General features: G+C 47.1%; 1 protein-coding gene across 2 annotated transcripts in view; it reads right to left on the bottom strand.

Moving 5' to 3' along the window:
• Nucleotides 1-2528, bottom strand: part of DTX4 (deltex E3 ubiquitin ligase 4) — a 35955-nt gene extending 33427 nt beyond the window's left edge. The window contains exon 1 of one of the 2 annotated variants that reach the window (XM_035701966.2): nt 2454-2528. In XM_035701966.2, coding sequence (XP_035557859.1) covers nt 2454-2502 — 49 coding nt within the window. In that variant the 5' untranslated portion in view covers nt 2503-2528. Of the gene's footprint in view, nt 1-1519; nt 1754-2453 lie in introns of those variants that run through there. The other variant, XM_025452313.3, reaches the window with a different exon arrangement.
• Between the last annotated feature and the right edge of the window lie 9797 nt (nt 2529-12325).

The following is a 12325-nucleotide window of genomic DNA, read 5'->3' on the forward strand; positions in this document are numbered from 1 at the left end:
TTGCCCAATTACATTCTCTCCCTCCTCCGTGGCCACACTTAATCCTCTTTCTCAATCTCCCCACATTCCTCCTCATTCCCTCCTCTGCCCAGTCTCTCTCAGCTCCACCTCCCTCCCTTTCTCACCAGGGTTTAAGCCCCTCCAGATGCTAACACTTCTGGAATCCTTTCCCCCAGAAAGCTTTACTCAGTTGGCCAGGAGCTGCAAAGTCCCTGGCAAAGAGGCTGCTGAGAGTTATGCCTAAAGATGGGGACAAGAGAGTGGAGAGACACCCTTTTCCCATGACAATCCTAATTAGCACACAGGATGTGGGGGCTTTCCAAGGAGGCCGGGATGCCCTGTTCAAGCAGCTGTTCACTGATCCTCTGGGACTCCCCGGTCATCCTCTCTAGCCTCACCCCACCACACCTGCTCCTCCAGGCTCTTGGGCCACACTCTTGGGAAAGCCCACCCAGATTCCAGAAGTAACCTCCCCGCCCCCAACCCGCAGTGAGAGACTACTGGAGAGGCAGGCCCATCCCAGGTCCTTAATTAAGCCTGGACACCCTGAGCTGAGCCAAGACAAGTCCGACTGCCCTGCGGGTGACCCACCATCCTGACCTTCTCCCTGCAGGCTTTTTGCCTTGCTCTGACCTGGAAAGGCTGGTCAGCAGGGAAGTGGGATCGTGGTGGCCCCCCGGTGGCAACTTGATTCTCATGAGAAGACAAGGGCTTGTGCTCTGGGAGACCAGAGTGTCCCTGCTAGGGGATGGTTTCAGGAGGAAGCTTGGGGACCCTTTCTCCTTAGGAATCCACCTCCTCCCCCTCCTCCCCAGACAAAGGGAGCGGCTGCCCTGCCAGGCATTCCGAGCCGGCCCTCCGCCTCCCCCTCCATCTGCTCTGGCCTGTTGCTTCAGCACTTGGAGGGCACAGGCGGCGGCCCCAATGCCACAGCAGCACCCAGGGTCTTTCGTGCCCCGGGATCCCCCAGCTGCAGGCACCTTCCCGGGTGCCTGCCGTTCCCAGACCAGAGCACAGCGCACACCTTCAGGGAACCCCTGCTGCCCTCCCCGGGTTCCCACCCCAGGACCCCGCCGTGGGAAGGCATCCCACGCAGAAGGGGTTGGAGGCCGTAAGGTGTGTGCCGGGGGGAGGGGGGTGCGAGGCAAAGCGGGGTCAGCCGAGGCGTGAGGAGGGCAGCAGGACGGCTCTCCCCGCGGCCGGAGCGGGGGGCTGCGCCGGCCCTCGGATCTATTTCCACGCGGGAGTACTTGGGGCCACCGAGCGCTTAAAGGCGGGCGCGGAGGGGGGGCTTCTCCGCTGGAAGCTCGATTTGCACCACCAGAACGCCCGTGCCCCTTGCACCGACATTTACTGGCCGAGGAGCGCGGGGATCTTAATCCAGAGGACCAGGGAGCAAAGCGCCCCCTTCCACCACCACCTCCCGGCGGCACGGAGCCCCGAGCTGCGGGCGGGTGCGTCCCGGTGGGCTCGGGCGCGAGGTCCAGGGCCGGGGGGGGGGGGGGGGGCGCCGGCTCACCCGTGTCCTGGCGGAACTGGTTCATGGACTGCAGGTCGATGATGTAGGGCGCGAGCCGGCTGTCCACCTGGCCCAGCACCACGCTGCCCCCGGCGCGGGGCCCGGCGCGCACCACCGCCTCGATGTGGTGGCTCACGGCCGGGCTGTAGGGGCGCCAGCGGCCGTGCTCGTTCAGCCATTCCCAGACCACCACGGCCGAGGCCAGGAGCATGGCGAGCCCGGGGCGGCTGCGGCGGCGGCTGCGGCGGCGGCGGGGGCGGGGGCGGGGGCGGGGGCGGCGGGGGCGCGCTGCCCGCCCCCGGGGCCCCGCGCGCCGGTCCTCCTCCGCTTCCTCCCGCGCCGCCGCCCGCGGGCCTCGGCCGCGCCCCCCGCCCCGCGCCCCGCCGCCCCGGGCAGCCTCAGCTCCGGCCCATGGGCCGCCCCCGGGCCGCGCATCCACCGGGGCGCCGACACCCGGGCCGCCCGGCCCCGACCGCGCGCCGCCGCCGCCGCCGCTGCCGCTGCTCCGCGGGGTCGGGCGGCTTCATGCAAATGCACGCGGGCCCCCGCCTCGCAGAGCCGCGGCGGGCCGGGCGGCGAGCCCCGAGCACCAGTTGCGCCCCGGACTCCGCAGACGCCCGGGGCGGGGGGCGCGCGCTCGCGCTCGCTGCGAGAGGCACGCCGGGCTCGCTGCCCGCGCCCCTCCCCTCCCCGCCGCCGCCTCGCCGAGAGCTCCCCCTCCCTGCGGCCTGCTCCGTGGCCACCGGAGGGCGGCGCCCCTCCCGAGCCGGCCGAGCGCCTGCGGGGCTTCCCCCCGGGCCCCGGGCCCCGGGCCCCGAGGGCGAGCGCGCAGGACGCGCCCCGGGGCCGCAGCCTCCCTCCCAGAGACGGAAGCCTCTTTCTTTCTTTCTTTCTTTCTGGGATTCGGCGTGACCACACCGGCTCGCGCACGCACCCGCACTTGCACCCCCGCAGCCGCTCGCCCCCCGCGCTCGGGCCCCCATGACCTCATCGGCCCCGCGTCCCCAGCTGTCCGTCAAGGATGCGGAGCCACGCCCCCTGCCGGCCCGCGGCCCCGCCGCTCCGGCGCCCCCTGCCGGCCGCGGCACGCACTACGGCCCGGCTCGCAGCGACTCGGTGGCCGCGGCTTCGTGTCCCTGCGGAGGGTGAGGGGGTTCTCTCTGCTTCTCCACGTGGATGGACCTGGAGGGTATTACGCTGAGTGAAATAAGTCAATCGGAGAAGGACAAACATTATATGGTCTCATTCATTTGGGGAATATAAGAAATAGTGAAAGGGAATAAAGGGGAAAGGAGAGAAAATGAGTGGGAAATATCAGAGAGGGAGACAGAACATGAAGACTCCTAACTCTGGGAAACCAACAAGGGGTGGTAGAAAGGGAGGTGGGTGGGGGGTGGGGGTGACTGGGTGATGGGCACTGGGGGGCATTTGATTGGATGAGCCCTGGGTGTTATTCTGTATGTTGGCAAATTGAACACCAATAAAAAATAAATTTACTATTAAAAAAAAAAAAAAGCCACCGTGGTCCAGCCGAATCGATTTATCCTGCAGGGTTTCTAGGAACGAAGTCAGGGGACCCCAGAGAGGCTTGGTTGTTTGCACCGTCACTAGTTAGTATGGAAAATGCTCTAGAAGGGCAAGATTCCGTGTGAATTTTGCCAGAGAACACGGACTTCGTTGTGCTGAGGTCGCAACCAACATCGAATTCAGATGATGAAGAAGAGCCAGGGTAGGGTGTGGAAACATAAAAGCACTGTATGTGTTAGGGGCTGGCACCATGAATCTCTTTGAAATAATTGTCTTCTTTCATAATATCGACTTTTTTGGTGCAGAAGATTTGCTTTCTCACAGCCCTCCTTTCTTCTAGGATCGTATTACCCGTATCATCTTCATCCCTCTGCCCTCACCTCCTCCCCCAGGGGTTCTCAATACAAAGAAAAGGAAAAATATCAGATAGGCCCCTCTTCCAGCCTCCTAAAAGCACTAGAGTGGAGGCTGCCTCCCAGTGTTGTTCCTAGTGGTGCCCTCACCCCAAAGTGGCACCATGTTGGGCAAGGGCACTTGCACTAGATCTGACTTGTGGTGTGACTTCTAGAGATTCCAGTTAGTCTCTCCCTAAGGCCAGCCCCTCCATCGGACCCAATCAACATCTTCATCAAAACATCAAATTTCAGAGTTTGAAGGACAGAAGAAGAAAAAGTAAAGGAGATCTTAATTTATCCTACTAAAAGCCAGTATTATTCTTATTTTACAAACAACGAGGCTCAAGGAATTTAAGCAGTTTGCTTTAGACATATTTAGCCAGCCAGAGGGGAAACTGGCATTCAAAACTAGTCTGACTCTCCTCCAAAAAATGCCTACTCCATCATACATGTTCTATGATAAGAAGGTAGTGCAGTTAGAAACAAAATATGTGGCCATGTAAAAGTTTCCGTGTGAAGAACAGAAGGGGGAACATGAGAATAGGGTGTTCTGGAAGAACAAAAGTAAAAGAAAGGGTAATCTAAAGCTTTATTGAGCTATTTTTCTTTCTTTCTTCACATGACCAAGAGTATGAAGACTGGAAACTTTTCTTGTGGCCTGCGTCAGTATAGATCCAGAACTGTCAGTAATGATTTAAGGGGATGCTGGAAGTAGTTGGGGGAAAACAGCACCTGACCGGCTCCACCAGAAATTCTCAAGTGGAAAACACCTAAACCGGATCAGAGGGCTATGAACAAATGTTAGGCTGGCCACTCGAAAGATGAATGGTTGTTTGAAAGGTGGATAGGAAGTAGAAAGAAACTGGCTCTTACCTATGTCCAGCTTGATCCTGTGCCTGGTGTTCTTGTCTCTGCCACGTTAAAGATGGCAGTGTGTTACAACAGAACAAAAATGCCAGATGACACAAGAGAGGGTTTGTATATAACCCGATTCATTTGTAAAAGGAGGTGAATATATAGATGACTTGGCATTAGTCATCAGTTACCGTTGTAAGATGTGTGTTTTTTTCATAAGCTAGGATGCCAAGATCTATAAAGAACTTATTAAACTCAACAGTAAAGAAACAAACAATCCAATCATGAAATGGGCAAAAGACATGAACAGAAATTTCACAAAGGGGGATCCCTGGGTGGCGCAGTGGTTTAGCGCCTGCCTTTGGCCCAGGGCGCGATCCTGGAGACCCAGGATCGAATCCCATATCGGGCTCCTGGTGCATGGAGCCTGCTTCTCCCTCTGCCTATGTCTCTGCGCCTCTCTCTCTCTCTCTCTCTCTCTCTCTCTGTGTGTGTGACTATCATAAATAAATAAATTTAAAAAAAGAAAGAAATTTCACAAAGGAAGACATAGACATGGCCAACAAGCACATGAGAAAATGCTCCGCATCACTTGCCATCAGGGAAACACAAATCAAATCCACAATGAGATATCACCTCACACCAGTGAGAATGGGGAAAATTAACAAGATGTGGAGAGGATGTGGAGAAAGGGGAACCCTCTTGCTCTGTTGGTGGGAATGTGAACAGGGACAGCCACTCTGGAAAACTGTGTGGAGGTTCCTCAAAGAGTTAAAAATAGATCTGCCCTAGACCCAGCAATTGCACTGCTGGGGATTTATCCCAAAGATACAGATGCAATGAAACGTCGGGACACCTGCACCCCGATGTTTCTAGCAGCAATGTCCACAATAGCCAAACTGTGGAAGAAGCCTCGGGGTCCATCGAAAGATGAATGGATAAAGAAGATGTGGTTTATGTATACAATGGAGTATTACTCAGCTATTAGAAATGACAAATACCCACCATTTGCTTCAACATGGATGGACCTGGAGGGTATTATGCTGAGTGAAATAAGTCAACCGGAGAAGGACAAACATTATATGGTCTCATTCATTTGGGGAATATAAAAAATAGTGAAAGGGAATAAAAGGGAAAGGAGAAAAAATGAGTGGGAAATATCAGAGAGGGAGACAGAAGATAAAGACTCCTAACTCTGGGAAACGAACGGCGGGGTGGTGGAAGGAGAAGTGGGCAGGGTGGCTGGGTGGTGGGCACTGAAGGGGGCACTTGATGGGATGAGCACTGGGTGTTATGCTATATGTTGGCAAATTGAACTCCAATAAAAAAATAAGCTAGGATAATTTGTAATTTATAACAACCCATCTGGCCATCATAATTTATAATTGTATCAACAATGATAGTAATGTATTTGTTTACATTTCTCAGATCTCCCAAGACAATCTAATTTCAACTAATCTGTACCATAAACCCCTGAAAACCTCAGACATTTTACTTTAGTATCCAAACTACGTCTCCCTAGTTGCCTCCTGTTCCAAGTGGTGTACTCATCTTTAAACCAAGTGAGGTGCCCAATCTGTAATTTGAAATACAGCAACTATAATAAAACCTCACTAACTGGGGGCACCTGGGTGGCTCAGTGGTTGAGCATCTGCATTTGGCTCAGGTCATGATCTTGGGGTCCTGAGATTGAGTCCCGCATTGGGCTCCCTACGTGGAACCTGCTTCTCCCTCTGCCTGTGTCTCTGATTCTCTTTCTGTGTCTCTCATAAACAAATAAAAATCTTAAAAAAAAAAAACCTCACTAACTGATACTGATTGGAATGAAGCCAATCTAAATTGTTCAAAGGTATAATCTGATAATAGTTCAAAAAGTGTTGTCATCACTTAACACTAAGTTTCAATGAAGAAAGCATTCTCCTTCCTGTGGAATGTTCATAGGCAAAAGCCATTCTTTTTTCCAGTTACCCATTGCTCTGTATCAAACACCCTAAAATTAGTGGCTGAAAACAGCAGCAAGTATTTGCTCTGCCCCACACGGAGGGGTGGCGGGGGGCTGGGATCATGGGCAGGCTTGCTCATTCACTTCTAGTGCTTGATGCTGGCTGTCATCCGGGAATTCAGGTGCCCAACCACCTACAGATGGCTTACGTTGCGGATTGGCTTCTTCATAGCGCAGAGGTTGAGTTCCAAATGAGTATGACCCAACACAAAGAGCCAGACAGAAGCTGCATTGCCTTCTCTATAAATTAAGTTTTTAATTTTAATTTTATTTTTTAAAAGATTTTATTTATTCATGAGAGAGACAGAGAATGAGGCAGAGACACAGGCAGAGGGAGAAGCAGGCTCCATGCAGGGAGCCTGATGTGAGACTCGATCCGGGGACCCCGGGGTCATGCCCTGAGCCAAAGGCAGGTGCTAAACCGCTGAACCGCTGAGCCACCCAGGCGTCCCAAGTTTTTTTATTTTTATGAATTCAGAGTTCACATGTACTTCCCCCCCCCATGTTACCCAACGGTAACATCTTATAAAACTATATTTAGAAAAGTATCATACCTGGGGGCCTGGCTGTCTCAGTAGATAGGTTTGACTTGATCTTGGGTTTTTTGTTTGTTTTTTTAAGGATTTCACTTATTTATTCATGAGAGACACACAGAGTGAGACAGAGACATAGGCAGAGGGAGAAGCAGGCTCCCTGTGGGGAGCCCGATGGGGGACTTGATCCCTGGAACCCTGGGATCACGCCCTGAGCCAAAGGCAGATGCTCAACCACTGAGCCAACCAAGGGTCCCTTATCTTGTGGTTTTAAATTCCAGGCCCACATTGGATATAGAGATCACTCAAAAATAATAAAATCTTTTTTTAAAAAAGTGTTATAACGTATCCTACTGATATTGACACAGTCAAGATACAGAACACTCAGAATCCTGTCCCTTTATTGATACAATTTTCACTGTACCGTATATTATACAAGGTATACAAAATACATACTTTGTAACCAAGTGTATACAATACACACTTCTACTACCACAAAGATTCCCTATGTGGCCCTTTGTAGCTACAAGCAATCCTCCCCTGCCATGCTGTCCTTCACCCCTGGCAATCCCTAATATATTCCTGTATCTATAATTTTGTCATTTCAGAAATGTTATGTAAATGGAACCATAGACTACATGACCTCTTGGGACTAGTTTTTCCTACTCAGCATAATTCTCTAAAGATCCATCCAGATTGTTGTGTATATAAAGAGTATGTTTCTTTTTTTTTTAAGATTTTATTTTATTTATTTATTCATGAGAGACACACAGAGAGAGGCAGAGACATAGGAAGAGGGAGAAGCAGGATCCTCGCCCGGAGCCCGATGTGGGACTCGATCCCTGGACTGGGATCACACCCTGAGCAGAAGGCAGACATTCAGCCGCTGAGTATCCTGAGTTTGTTCCTTTTTATTGCTAAATAGCGTCCCATAGTACCAATGTGCCATATTGTTCACCCACTGCAGGACATGGAATTATTTCTAGTTTGGGCTATTATGAATAAACTTCTATGAACATTCACATACCAATGTTTGCAAGAACATAAAGTTTCCATTTCTTTGCAATAAATGCTCAGGAGTACAATTACAAGGTCATTTGTTTAGTTTTTTTGGCATCTATGTATCCTTTTTAAGGACACAGTTGCTCATATCTTTTACATTAATTTTCTCTTCTTTTTCTTTTTCTCTTTTTTACTGTCAAAGTTTGAGAGTTCTTTATACATCTAGCTAATAACCCTAATAACCCGCTGGTGGATATGTGGTTTGTAAATATTTCCATCAATCTATAGCTTGTGTTTTCATCCTTTTTGTGAGGTCTTTCACAAAGCAAACCTTTTTAATTTTGATGAAGTCCAACTTATCGAACTTTCCTTCTGTGGTTTCCCTTTTCCATATCAATTCTAGGAATTCTTTGACTAGCCCTACTATTTGAATATTTTCTCCTGGAGGTTTTTATAGTTTTACAATTTATGTTTAAAATCTATTATCCAGGGACGCCTGTGTGGCTCAGTGGTTGAGCGTCTGCCTTCAGCTCAGAGTGTGATCCTGGGGTCCCGGGATCAAGTCCTGCATCGGGCTCCCCACAGGGAGCCTGCTTCTCCATCTGCCTACATCTCTGCCTCTCTGTGTGTGTCTCATAAATAAATAAAATCTCTTAAAAAATAAAATCTATGATCCATTTTTAGTTAATTTTTGTATGAGAATGAGATTTAGGTAGAATTTCTTCTCTTTTTTTTTTCCTCTCCTCCCTTCCTTCCTCCCTCACTTTCTTCCTTTTATTTATTTTTTGCCTATGGATGTTCGATTGTTTCAGCACCATTTGGTGAAAAGGCTACCTTCCCTTCTTTGAATTGCTTTTACATCTTTGTCAAAAACCAGTTGGGCATATGTATGTGGCTCTGTTTCTGGTTTCTCTGTTCTGTTCCACAGATCTGAGTTTTCATCAGTGCCACATAGTGTTGGTGAATAAACTTTATGATGTCTTGTTATCAGTTGAGTAGACTGGTTCCTCCCACTTCATTCTTCTCTTTCAAAATTGTTGTAGCTATTCCAGTTCTTTTGATTCCCATATAAATATTGGGATAATCTTGTCTGAATGTGCAAAAAAATACATGCTGGGATTCCTTAAGGAATTGTCCCAAAGCTGTATGTCAGTCGGGGGAGAACTGACATACAGCTATTGCTATTGCTGAGTCTTCAAATCTGGGGATGCAATATGCTTCTCCAGTTAGGTCTTTGATTTGTTTTATTAGTGTTTTGTAGCTTTCAGCATCTGTGTTTTGTTAAACTTATGCCAAAGTATTTTGGTTTTGGGGGAAGTACATGTAAGTGGTGTTGTATTTGTCATTTTATTGACCTCATGTTTGTTGCTATGAAGAAACGCAATGGATTTTTGTATGCTTACCTGGTATCTTGTGACCTTACATGAGTCCAAGTGTAAGTCTAGGAATTCTTTTGCTGATTCCTTGGAGTTTTCCACATTGTCTGAAAATGGGACTATTTTATTTCCTCCTACCTGATCTTTATGTTTTTTGTTTCCCTTTCTGACCATATTATAATTCTTAGAATTTCCAGGGCTATGTTGAATATAGTGGTGGGAATGGGCATTCTTGTGCCTTGATCCTGATCGTAGAGAGGTAACATTTAGTGTTTCACTGTCAAAAATGGTATCACCTGTAGTTGTTTCCTTCCTTTTTATTTATTTATTTATTTATTTTTTTTAAGGAGAGGGAGGAGGGAGGGGCACCTGGGTGGCTCAGTGGCTGAGCATCTGCCTTTGGCTTAGGTCATGATCCTGGGGTCCCTGGATGGAGTCCTGCATCAGGCTCCCGGCAGGGAACCTGCTTCTCCCTCTGCCTATGTCTCTGCTTTCTCTCAGTGTCTCTCAAGAATAAATAAATAAAATCTTAAAAGAGAGAGAAAGGGGGAGGGAGGGAGGAGGGGCAGAGGGAGAGAAAGAATCTTAAGCAGACTCCACATCCAGTGTGGAGCCTAACACCAGGCTTGATCTCACGACCATAAGATCACAAACTACACCAAAATCAAGAGTCCAATGCTTAACCAACTGAGCCACCGAGGCACCCCAGTACTTGTTTATTTCAAATGTTCCTTATCAAGTTGAAGATGTTCTCTTCTATTCCTATTTTTCTGAGAGATTTTTGTCATGAATATTTATTGATTTTTATCAAATCTTTTTTCTGCATCAATTGATAACGATCATGTGATTTTTCTTCCTTAGATTGTTAATATGGTAGATTGCATTGATTGGTTTTCAATTTTTTTTTTTTTTTTTTTTTTTTTTTTTGGTTTTCAAATTTATACCCTTGAAATAAACTCTACTTAGTCGTGGGTGACAAATGGTTTTAGTAGATTGCTGGATTCTGTTAATATTTTGAGGTTTTTGGTGTATAAAATTGTGAAAGATAGTTGGTTTGTGGTTCTCGCTCTTTCTCTCTCATTCTTTGTAAACTATCTTTGTATGGTTTTGGTATCAGGAAAATAGCAGCTTCATAAAATGAAGCATTCTATCCTCTTCTACTTTCCAGAAAAGATTGTACGATATTGGTGTTATTTCTTCTTTTAAAAATTTGGTAGAATTCTCTAGTTTATTAGTAAACTGTATTATGTTTTAAATTTCTGATTTCAATTGTTCATTGCTGATGTGTAAGACAGTCTCTGACTTCCGTATGGTAACTGTGTGTCCTGGAACCTTCTTATCATTGCTTATTAGCTCCAGGAGGCTTTGTTGTCATTGATTCTTTGGGATTTTATACATAGTGCAATCAGGTCATCTGTGAATAAAGATAATTTTATTTCTTTCTTTCCAATTAGTATCACTTTTACATCTTTTTCTTGTCAAATTGCATTAGGTAAGACTTCCGGTATGATACTGAAGAGGTGAAAGCAGACATCTTTCGTTGTTTCTGATCTTAGCAGGAAAGCATCAAATTTCTCACCATGAAACACATTAGCTGTAGGCTTTTGTAGATGTTCTTTATCAACCTGAGGAAGTTCCCACTATTCCTAGTTTGCTGAGAGTTTTCACAAATGGGCATTGGAATTTGTCAAATGCTTTTTAGGCATCTATTGATATGATAATATAATTTTTTTTCTTTTTTGCCATACTGGTGCTATTACATCAATAAATTATATCAATTAATTCTTAAGGTTGAGCCTTGCATGTCTTGTATAAGTCTCACTCCTCTGCTGATTATCAATCTGTATATTTTCACTGTAATAAACCATAACCATGAACATAGCAGTTTTCTGACTTCTATGGATCTTTTATAAAATTACTGAACCAGGAGGTCTTTGGAACCTCCCGAACTTGTGCCTTGTAACAGCACTGCCTTTGTTTGTTTTTGTTTTACCATAGCCAGAGTCTGTAGACCTTTTTCCTAATCTTAGCTTCATTTAAAGCCAGCAGCCTATTCTGTTGCCCTGTAAGCGGGCTAAAATAGTAGACCCAGAAACTAAAGAGACAGCACACCTCCTTCTTCAGAGTGAGGCACAGAAGATTCAATAATTTTTCTCTTGCTTTGGATCGGATGTCCTGGTTTAGTGGGCTGCTGACTCTTCATTGAGTTGACCTACCATGTGAAATGTGTGTCTACCATGACTTCTAATGTCATGGTTACTTCTTGCTCACCTGGCCTGATTAGCATACCACTGACAGCGTGGATTAACATGATGGTCTGTAGGAAGTACAAATAGACCAGACTTTTTCTATCTGTATTTTATCAAAAGAAGAGAGTGTTAATACATTCTTGGGCAAAACTAAAAATACATATATATACTATCATCTATTCCATGTGAGTTGAACTGCTTATGATCCCCTTTTCTGATCATGATCAGATATGATCCCCTTTGCTGTCACAGTGGCAGCAAAGGACACATCAATCCAGTCATTGCCCACATACCATGTACCCGGGGCAGTGCTAATTTGCTCTAGCAGAGATATCTCACTGTGATATCGGAAGTGGCACACAGGCTGCAGTTGGGTCTACCACTTGGTTTGACTTTGCGGAAGTCAACAGCTGTTCTTCAGGCTTACTAGCTTTCTGCAGGGGTCAACTGATAAATTAAATGCATATATGACAGAGACCATTTTTCCTATATTCTTTAGATCCTTAATGATTGTACTAAATTATATTTGTGCTCCCTCACTTAAATCAATGAAAAGTGGGAGCAGAGTTCTCTGAAGACTTACAGAGCTGAGGAGATAAAAACTGGACCTCAGGATTTGAAAGGGGACATGGCACCAGTCAACATCCCTAGCTTTCAGTTGGGACTAAATTCTGAAAGTGGAGCAGACCAGAGGTAGACAGAGCCTCCTGTGGCTCAATCTCAAGTGAGTTTTGTCCCTGACTGACTTAAGATGATTTGATTGCACTCTATCAAAAAAAAGGGAACCCCTCTCCCTGGAGGGAAACAACAAAATCCAGATGTTGATGTAGGGGATAAAGCAATCACCACTTTTTCATGTAAAATGCA

Source organism: Canis lupus, chromosome 18, assembly GCF_003254725.2.
Source record: "Canis lupus dingo isolate Sandy chromosome 18, ASM325472v2, whole genome shotgun sequence".
In the NCBI taxonomy this organism is placed as follows: domain Eukaryota; kingdom Metazoa; phylum Chordata; class Mammalia; order Carnivora; family Canidae; genus Canis; species Canis lupus.